At 32.0% G+C, this 11,456-nt stretch overlaps 1 protein-coding gene across 1 annotated transcript in view; it reads right to left on the minus strand.

Moving 5' to 3' along the window:
- Window positions 1-8,813: 8,813 nt before the first annotated feature.
- The window catches only part of LOC105621236 (5'-3' exoribonuclease 2 homolog), a 37,356-nt gene continuing 34,713 nt past the window's right edge, over window positions 8,814-11,456 (minus strand). The window contains exons 16-17 of the mRNA XM_012202706.1: window positions 9,671-9,906; window positions 8,814-8,906 (exon numbers count right to left, since the gene is read on the minus strand). Of these exons, the coding sequence (XP_012058096.1) occupies window positions 8,814-8,906; window positions 9,671-9,906 (329 nt within the window). The remainder of the gene's footprint in view (window positions 8,907-9,670; window positions 9,907-11,456) is intronic.

An 11,456-nucleotide genomic window follows, 5' to 3' on the forward strand; every position in this document is an offset into this window, starting at 1 on the left:
AAAATAAATAATTACTAAAGTAGAGGATATTTCGTGTGATATACATATCGTTCATTTATTATAACAACGACATAACTTAACAATTATTATTTTATTATAATTGCTTGCTAGGAAGAAAATAATATTAAAGAAAAAAAGAAAAAACATATTTTAAGAAAACATATTTTTATTCCTCTATAACCAGTCACTACAAAATTGCATATTAATAAAACAAATTGAATGAACAAATTAAATGGAGACGGATCATATAAATAACTAAAATAAAATTAATTCGATAATATAGCATATTATTTATAATTATATTAGCAATTTTTGTTAAATAAGGTAGTCATCGGAATTAAATTATAAACATTATATTTGAAAGTGATATCCCCATGATTCAATACGCGAATACACATTCGTTGTTATGCAAATTTAAAAAACCGATAGTTTCACGCCCTTTGATTCCATGAAGATCTCTTCGTGAAGATCTCTCCGCCGGCAAATCGGCACGAATGACAAACAATGAATGCGAATTCAACAATTCTGGCCATCCGCAGTATTCACGATTCAATCGGCATAATCAATAATTTAAAAAATAATGCGTAAATACCTGGTAAAAAATTGTCCATTCCACATATTTGCTTGCTCGATGTTCTCAGACCGTCTTTTCCTTTTCTCAGGATCTTTTGTTGTACTTACACACCACCTCGCGAAAATACGGCACTCTTGTTTAAATATATTCATTTCATTGCGAAATAACAAGAAATAACAAGAAATCATTGCGATTGTAGAAAATTCTGCTTGATATTCGTAATGTCTCACAAGTCTTAAGTTCGCAACGAATTTTGAACTAGAAGCGAAAGCTTCCAAAGAGAATCACTGATACAGAAACTTTTTTTACGAATAGCATTGATAAATATCATACAAATGAATTTATATCTAAATATTTTTATATTAAATATTAAATTAACGATTTTACAAATTAAATGGCTCGCTATTTCAATTCAAAATCGGCTCGAAAAATATTTATCATGAAGTTTTATTAGTTGATTTATTTAATCTGTATATTATTCAGCAATTCGTATTATTCTATGTTGTCGATTTCAAAATGCCAGACAAATTAAATTTTACTCTGAGTGAGTATACATGATGATTTTCCTTTATTAAGCCGATGTGTTCTCTCTCTCTCTCTCTCTCTCTCTCTCTCTCTCAATAATTTATATCACTTTTACGAATAAACAAAAATTATTAAAGGATTTTTAATATTCTTACATGTACTTTAATATTTTTAGAAAGTATTTGTATACTAAGAAAAATTTCTAATTGAAAATGAACCAGAATTTTGATTATATCAATCAGATTATCTCAACTAGAATTATAATAGATTTAACCAGAAAATTCTGATTTGTCTATTTTAAACCACAATTTCAATTAATATAGACTCTTTTTTAGTATAAAGTTATGTATTACAAAAAAATGTAAAAATACATAAATGTTGAAACTAATTAATGCTTCTAGTCAAAGGAAAGAAATATACAGAATACGAATTAAGTGTGCAAGTTTAAGCGTCATTATACTAATTAACTATCGCAAAATGATATTATAATTCCCATTTCTTATCATTTCGATTCTAAATGAATAAATCACGCGAAATATTTATCAACGAATTATCGTTACATCACTGTACATAAATCTGTAACCGCGCGAGCTGAAAATCGTATTGCAACGATCATATAAAGGTGCAACGATGTTTGATATCAATCTAATATTTGTCATGATCAAATATCGAAAGATAATACAAAGATTTATGAAGCGTCGCACACTATTACCTACTCGCTCGAATGTTGCAGAGTGAGTGATAACAGGTCGATCTTGCTCATTATCAACGACCGTATCATGAACACAAACATATCGAGATTACATACCAACAATCTCGATGTCGAAATAATATTGAAATTTAACGTATATTACGAAATATGTAAGTAAATGCTGAATAATCGGTCCGTTACGTTTTAATATTCGTCGTTGTATGTATAAGTGGACTATTATTTTTTTCTTTCTCTAGACTCGTTACAGCTTATCTTAAATAGATATCTTAATTGCGATATCTTAATCATTAAGCGATTATTAGCTCATACAACTAAAGATCCATGAATGTAATGGTCACTAATATCTCGTTCGATTTGTTCCTCTTTGGAACTAAACCGGTATAGAATAAGAGTTACAGAGATTATTATATCATAAATGATAATAATTTTCTTAATGATGCTATTTAAATATAATAATTAAGTCCGTGAGATATTTGAAGTGTGATATTTTATTATAATCGTTATTGCGTTTCGAATTTCTTACGCAATATGCCATTTTTAGATACATCACTTATTTGTTACACAACGATACAATTAAAAAAAAAATTTTCCAAAAAAAGGTTCAAATGTTTTGAGTTTTTGTGACATATCGTTGGAATATTAATTTTAATAATTTGATTTTATTGAAATCTTTGAGTAATATTATAACTGAAAATCTAAATAAATGTGAAATATAAATCTTACAGAAAATTACTGAAAAAAATTTAACATTGAAAAACGTTTTAATTATTTTATGTATGATATTAAAAGCACTGTTTTTTCAGCGTTTTTAATACTTCAAATAAGTAAATAATTACTGCCTTTTAATAATAAATTGGTCAGTATTAGATTTTGGTAAAGAAATATGTCAAAAATTATTTTTATTCACAAAAATTATTTTTATTCATTTAGATTTGTAGAACTGCATTATATAATTGATGGATCACAAATCGCAGATAATCTGGTTACATTATTGATTTGCGCGGATTTAATCGTTTACAATTATCAATTATTACACGTGCGATTTAATTGTTGTTTTTTGGAATATCAACCATTTTGGATGCTGTTCAATATGTAATGTAACGACGAGAAATATTCTATAATCACGTAGCGTATTCTATTACTTTATTTAATAAAAATCGGTAATGATTATAAATTATATATATTATAAAAAACATGTCATCATATTAATTTTATTCTAATCAAATTTATAGCTTGCTCATTTACATAATAATTTGTAAAACTTTTTTTTATTAATAATTTAGTTTTATTATAAATTTAGATAAATGAATGCAATATGTGATGAAAATTAAATTGTTATACATGTTAAATTTATGAGATATCGCAAAATCTAAACTAAAATGCAAATTAATTCAAAACTACTATTTTTTGAATCTTAAATAACAGCAGTGTATAGCACTGATTAGTAAAATCGTTACTTTCAAAGATATTTTTCATTTTCTGTTACTCATGCTATTCTCACCTATTTAGTTCGCTCTTTAAATTCCTGACGATAAGCGACAATATTATTCGAAAAATTTTTGAGATGGGAGATTCATAAAACGAGTCCGAATCTGTCGCGGTGACTGTGCTAAACCGGGCGGCTTTGTGCCGCGAAATCGAATAGAAGCCGACATTTGTATACGGTACGCGCGCGCGGGGGTACATTTAAAAGTACGACGCTGAGGGATCCGGGCTTCGAGGGTGGGTAGCGATTGAGCTCTCGAGCACTTGAACACGAGCTGAGAAGAAATGCGGGGAGAACAATGGACAGAGGTAACCAGGAGCTGGTGCTGCGTCATCGCGGTGCTTGGAGCCCGTCCCCGGTTCGTCGCCGGTAACGAGATGCGCCCATGAAGGGCTCACTCACCTTTCCGTAACCCGTCATGCGGACCGACCACCCACCGGTTTCCCTCCAAGACGCTCGTCCTCCTCGGCACTGCATTATCTAACGATCATATTAAGTCGATAGCGGTATTAAATACGCGTGTAACGTTCCTCTCATTTGTCACTATTTCTGTTTAATATTAGAATCGCGTCTTTTTAATAGTAAGGGCCATCACATACAAAATGACATAAACTGCATAAAGCTGAAGGACCAATGAGCATCTTATGTAAATCGATATTTTTATGTCGAATTCTTATTGGTCCAGCGACTTTATGCTGTGATGCAACTTATTGTCATTCTGTGTGTGATGGCTCTAAATGTTCCTCTCTTCTGCTCATAATTTCTGTTTTTAATCTGTTTTGTATGCACTGAGAGAAAAGTTTCTGATATTTGTGATAATTACATATAATATACATATCGTTGTTTAAAAAATTACTTATAAATTGTAGTTAAACGATTATATTAAATATCAACGATTATATTAAATTGTAGCAACTGTGATAATTTTTATAATAATGTAGTAATATCTATAATTTATAGTCATTTTCAGTGGCAACTAATATATTTGTTGAGAATTGAAAATTATATATATGTATAAGAATTATTTATATTATTATTAGTAACTTATTATATTAATAATAATAACCACATAATTATGGTGAAATGTGATTACCGTCACAAATATCAAAAACTGTTTTTTTCATTATCAGTATAAATAAAATCAAAATCGAAAGTCTCGTTTCTACTCATTAATCAAAATTGCATCGTTATTTTCTTTTAATTAAGGGAATATTTTTGAAGCAACGAACGTATAAGTGTGGTTTTAATTACGAGAAAAGTATTGGCATTTGTGACTATAATTACATGATGAAATAATTAAAAAGCTCCCTGGAAAAACATTACAATCATTTTTTGAGTGAAGTAATGTTTTAATTTAAAAAAAATTTTATTTATGCACATGTTCACATATTTTTTTATTTCCCATAAAATTAAAAAAATGTTGGATGCAACGTTCTTCTAAAAAGCCTTTCAATTATGATTAGAAATTTCATTTTTATATTTATTATTGCCGTAATGATAGTAATAATAATTATATTTATAATTCTATAAAAAAATGTATAGTTGACGCTGAAAATGACAAATTATGCTTAAATTATGCAATTGCGATCTTTTTTTTTTGCGTTGCGTTAATCGAATAAGTGATAATACTTTTATATTAATGTCGATTTTTAAATATAGAAGAAGGTAGCATGAATTTTGGATGCGATTTACGATTCATGCAATAGAATCGTAATAAAGAATTTCTTTTAATTCCTAATCAATATTCTCTTTCAGTTCGAAGAATTTTCTTCAACATTGGGAAAAATTATTTATAACAAATGTTTTTTACAACCTTATATAATTTTGAATGACATAATCTTATTACCTCGGATTTTCAAAACAAAAAATCGTTTAATTACATTAACTTTAAGTAAAGAGTATTAATTTGAAGTACACTGAATTACTCGCGAATTGAACTAGTTAAGAAAATTGCAGAGCGAAATGTTTTAGGGTTAAAAACGAACTGTTCAGAACGTAACCGAGCTTTGGAGGAGAAACCGGGAAGAACGTCTCGTCGTACCGTTGCGTGTTGCGGCGTGCCACTTAAAAAACAAACTGAAGAGAAAAATAAAAAGAATTATCGGCAGCTGCTTGATCTTTCCGCGCGGTCTCGTATGCGTCTTACAAACGATTCTCGAGCAATGCCTGCTTATTAAACGTGGCAGCGTTATTCTTGGATAGAGGGAACGCGAAGCGGGAAGGTAGAAGAAAGCCGCAGGCGGCGTGCACTTGGCTACTTGGCATTTACATCCACCATCCATTTCGCGCAACGGCTCTTCAGCAAACCCCCCTCGTTCTTCAAGCTTTAGATGCCTGCGTCCGCGTGCACGAGTGCGTGCATTTTTATGTTAGTCGGCAAAGCGCGCGTTCCTCGTGCGTGTTCCTCGCGAGCGCGTATATGAAATAAGACGGGAACTTGGAGAGGAGAAAAAAAAGCGAAGGAAATGAGAGAGAGAGAGAGAGAGAGAGAACAAAAGGTAGAAGAGAACTTCAATGTGCGGTCATACGCGATCGCGAGGTGAGGGAGCACCTGGACCTTCTTTTCCATGTGCATCTAAGAGTCCTCATTGCCTTCTATTCCGCGATTCAACCGCCCAACAGATCGCCTTCAGTTAATTTTTTTCACCAAGTTCAAGTGAAGGAATTTGGTGAAAAAAAATAACTGAAGATGATCTGTTGGATGGTTGAATCAAATTATAGTTGAAAAATGATTATAAATTATTAATTGCAATCATTTTTCTGATAATAATAATTATAATTATAGGGTTGTCAACTAATACATATATAGTTCGCAAGTGTCGCAATCGGGATCGGCGCTTCAGACTTCCAACATTTTTGCGGGCAATTTTAATTTCAATTCCATGCATTTTTACAAATTGTAGCGCAGATGATAAAATTCTGTATGTGAATATTGCGAAGAAAATATTACATATTATAAAAATAAAATAATAATAATAATAAAAATAATAATTTTTATAAAATTTCTTGAAGCTCTATCAGTCTCCTTTCGAATCGGATTTCGCGCAACGACCATGCACGAACAAGTACGTTACGACGACTTATATTCGACAAGCCTTGCTGAGCTGAGAGAGTTTCGGACAATGGAGAGGAATCGAGAGAGCAGCGTATCTGATAAGCGACCGCAACTACTAGCCTAGGGTAGATCTCGAGATAGAACTTTATTTCATCAAAGGGACAATAACGGAATCGCGATAACGTCGATTGCCGTATGAGGAGACATGTTTTCGCCCTTACAATGTACGTGATAATTTGTAGCCCGAATAAAAATCGGTCCATAAATTCCTAATTAATCGAAAATAGCTTCGCTAAAAAGTCAATAAGGTGTCCAATAATAAAAAAGGATATATAGGTTTCTTTTATCCTAAATAATGCACAATGTATTCTTAATTTAATTCTATTAAATTATCTTAACTTTTTCTTTAGAAAAAAATTAATAATCGATAATTATTCAAATTATGTGAAATTTTTATTTATTTTTATTTTTTTTCTTTATATAAAATCGATATTAATTATATCCTAATGTTTAAAAAAATCTTAAATATTGAAGGTTAATATCAGAGTTTACCGACTCATTCGAGGAATGATAGGAAAATATAAGAATTTATGGATATAGGATAGAAGTATAATTCAGTCATTCAATAGCCTTCATTTAAAGAAATATCGTGTATTTCAATACAGAGTGAGAAATTCCAAATGCCTGTTCGGTCATTCAGTGATACATTGATCTATCGCTATACACCGGCACTGCATTTAGCACGCATCGCTGCGCAACGCAGTTTCACATGCAAAATTCAATGCGACGCGACGTTTATATCCCTAACTCAACCAATATTTTAATGCGTTAGCCATTAATATACAATACACAAATTATATGTTCGTCAATGTACCCGTTCTAATCGTCAAATATGACAAAATACAGAAATCCTATCGATTATAACTATTATAGCAAAGAAAGAACAGTTTTGCAGAAATATAAAAAATTAGGCTATAGATCTGAAGATAATTATTATAAATATCTGAAGATAAATATTAACAGATCTGAAGATAATTATGTTCAAAAAAATATTCTACAATACCATCAGTATTATCAGTTCCGTGTTAATGACAAAAGATTTTCTATTTATATATAATATGACTTCAAGAGGATAAGAAATTTCATATAACTTATAATTTTAGGTGTTAGATAAAAAAAAAATTATGCAAAATGCTCAAGCACGATGACAATGTTATTTAAATTAAAAGTTTTGATGTTCTAGCAATCAGCTTGAGCCTACATAATAATCAGGTATTTTCAGATCTGCATTTGATCTAATTTTTATATACTTCAGCAAAACCGTACATTCTGTATACAATTGATTATAAACGTGCAACCTGATCGAATATAAACGATGAAAAACATCAACAAATTGAAATTAATTTCATGACAGACTTCCGTCAATACGTCTATAAACACGAAAGCAAAAGTAATTAAGCGTCTGTGTATCGGAAGGATGTACAATATCATTATCATGCGATGTTCAATAAATTATTATGCATCGTTTAATGAATTATTAAAAAATCAGTAATAAGAAAAAAACAATATATAACCTAAATAATAAAAGAATTCATGAAAAAAAGAATGAAATTAAATGTATTTTTTTTATACAATTTAATCTGTCGTTCTTGAAAGTATCAGACTGATCGTTTGTAAATTTTTTTTACGCTTTTTTTTATATGACATAAATTTAATCCATGGTATGAATTTTCACGTCATGAATTGTTTCCGACAAGTGTAGCAAATACATACATGCTATGTCAGGTTTTGCGCGTTTCCTCTCTGTTACGAATTTTCCGATAAATTGGAATGTTTCAGAATAAAAATTTAACAGGAAAAGCATAAATGGATATCAAAATTTTCTTTTCTATTGAAATTCCGTTGAACTGTTTCCTTTTCTATTGAATTTGAGTCGTACTTTACCAAAATTGTTATTCCATTGCCATGATGATTTTATAAATCGAAGATCGTCACAGAAAATTTATTCGAAATTTGTCAGATAAACGTATTCATAATTAGATATAATTTATAATAAAAAAGTTCCATGACTATTTCGTGCATTCTGCGTGTGCATTTATAATTGTAAACACTGATATTTCATGTACACGTTCTCCAAAAAATTACAAATAGAAATACGTAATGTTATCTCCGAGACACACATCGTGTTAGAAAAGACATCCGTTGTAGCATTCGGGATTTGCAGTACTTCAAAAAACGCAGTGCTCGAGCAATGCCGATAATCGCGTATTTATTGCACTGAAAATTCTCCGAGTACTCCGGCCTGCCTCACTGCATTCGAATTAACGCATTCCTTTAGAACGCGTACTTTGACAATGATTCTTAACTAGACAATTATTATATGCGGTGATTTCTTATAGAAATCGTTCTTAACTTTATTATATGATATACGACAAAATTAGTCGACCTCTTATTGTAACATCTACATCGATCGTCGCCATGCATCTCGGTGGCCTCCTCCACCTCCACCATTTCCTCCACTTCCTCCACCTCCTCCTCGAGTTGATGAGTAATTCTATAACATGAGATAAGCAATCTCAGCTAAAGCTTATTTTAATCGTCTTATTTTAATGTGGTATTTTGTTAAATAGTTTTCTCTTTATTCCATAATATTCCATAATTTAGAAAAAAAAACTCTTGCTTCAACTATCTTTTTATTTCAAAGTCACATTTAATTGGTAACAATTAAAAGCAAAAATATTAAAACACAATTTTAGAAGAAGCAACTTTAATTTTGATTTTTCCTCTTTTCCCAGTTTTATCATGCTTAACTTTTAATTTCAATTATGCTTTCTCAAAACTGATTAGATATTCTTTACTTAATTTTGCAAGTATTATTACGCGGAATTATTACAATCAAATCTAAGAATTATAGAAAGAACAATTTATTATAGAACAACTTATTATAGAAAGAAACAATTTATTATAGAAACAATTTATTATAGAAAGAACAATTTTGCTGAATCTAAAAATTTTCTTGTCAAAATATCTGAAAAATCTAAATACAGATCTGAAAATAATTTTAGATCACCAAAATAATGATATATATCGATCAATCTGGTAACAATAATAGAATGTCAAAATTTTTGACGCAAAATTTCTCATCACTTTGACTGTCTTAATTGTTTTGACGCTTCAACAAAATTATTTTCAGATCTGTATCTAGCCAAATTTTTACACTTTAGCAAAAGTAATTCCTTTCATATAGTAATTCCGTTCAGTTCACATTACATGAAAAATACGAATGTAAGACAAATAAAAGAAAATGAAGAAACATACCCCTCGTTGACTGTGGTAGCCGTGCTGTGCGTTCTGATGCTGTGTATTCTGATAATTATTCCGTGAGGATTGCTGACGATTATCGTAATTATGACGATGATACTGATAGTCCGAAGACGGATAATTCGACTGACGCATGCTATAACTTGGTCCTGATGCCCATGCTCTACGCACATGACTCGAACTAGCACTGTTGTAACCGCTATTGTATCCAGACTGGTATTCATTCCGATAACCTGGAAGCAAATGCACGCGAGTATTTAATATACATTAAATATGCAAAGGGAAAGTCCATATACCTACATTAGCGTATATAGAAATAATCGAGCGGCAATAAAGGCCCAAAAGTATATCCGGCTTAGGATTTAATCTCTCAATAAATATTTTCATGAATTAGTTGTACTGAGAACGCGTAGTTATTCTCAATAATTAACATAGAGGCATGCGAGAGGGACGGGAAAGGGAGACAAGCGGGCGCAATAAAGCTGGCTAGATGAATGGGAGCGTGCCGGCGCGTGTCCCTAGTTCCCAAATAATATGCAGCGTAGGACTCGGTAACGTCACTCGATAAGCACTCGGCCGCGCTGTGAAACGTCATAATAACGCCTACTAGACCCATCGTTAATAAGGGATTTTCGAAAGCGCACTTGGACGAGGAAGGAGAGCGAGATACACGGCGCACACACGCTCTCGGTATCGTCAATACCTACCGTTTCCAGTTTAAACATTTCCAATATTGCTGTTGTCGAGAAACGTCGGTTTCCCTCGCTCTTCTCTCTCAGAAGTCGATAGAAAAATTGGTAGCGAGATAATGATTGCACTGACAAAAGAACAAAACAGTACGTCGCTGTCGATCCGTGACTTCCCATCTTTGAATATTCATAACGCTCGAGCGTTCGAATTGCGAGATTACTCGTATCATTGCTTTATGATTGTGTTCAGGGGAATTCGAAATAAGAGAAAGCAACGCGTTTGTTTGATGTGTCGCCATGGATGGAAGTGAATTTTAATTGAATTGATTGCGCGCACACGCGACGCATATATTCTTCAGTTAATTAACATTTAAGTAAAGCGTTACTTTGACTTTAAGTTTATGGGACTTGATTTTAATAGATGGACAATACATCTGTCATATATCTGTATAGAATTAATGTTGTATGTATAGAATTAAAACATATATATATATATATATATATATATGTGTGTATAATTGAAAATTTTACAGTTACTGCATGAAAAAATACGTGCTGAATCTTTATAATTATCTCATGTCTTTTTCTCCGACAATAAATATATGCAGCGTGCAAAGTTGAAAGATTGCGATAAATGATCCCTGTCGGTGTGTTTTCGTGAGAGAATCGATGCAAAGACTGACCAAAGAGATCTCGCGGTTTGAAGGAAGTGGCGCTTGGCGAGGAACGCTCTGTATTGTCCGGTGATTTCTACTCAGTACTTCTGTACCGTACTACATACTTCGACACCAGCAGCATTCGCGCGAAGTGGCGTAACTCTTTAACCCTCAGGATTCAGCGGCTATGCACAAAGGCTATCACTGACGCACGATAATCGTATAGTTTGATGCAGTCGAGCTCGTAATAGGAGTCGGCAAACACCGTCGATATCATCGAAGACTGAAGGGGCGATCTCGCTTTTGAATACCATACAGTTATAGACTCCTATCGTATCTGTATATGCGTGAGAGAGAGAGAGAGAGAGAGAGAGAGAGAGAGAGAGAGAGTATATATTACTTCTTCTTCCTACCCGACCTACTTACTTCCTCTACTTC

Source organism: Atta cephalotes (assembly GCF_000143395.1).
Source record: "Atta cephalotes unplaced genomic scaffold scaffold00032, whole genome shotgun sequence".
Classification (NCBI taxonomy): Eukaryota; Metazoa; Arthropoda; class Insecta; order Hymenoptera; family Formicidae; genus Atta; species Atta cephalotes.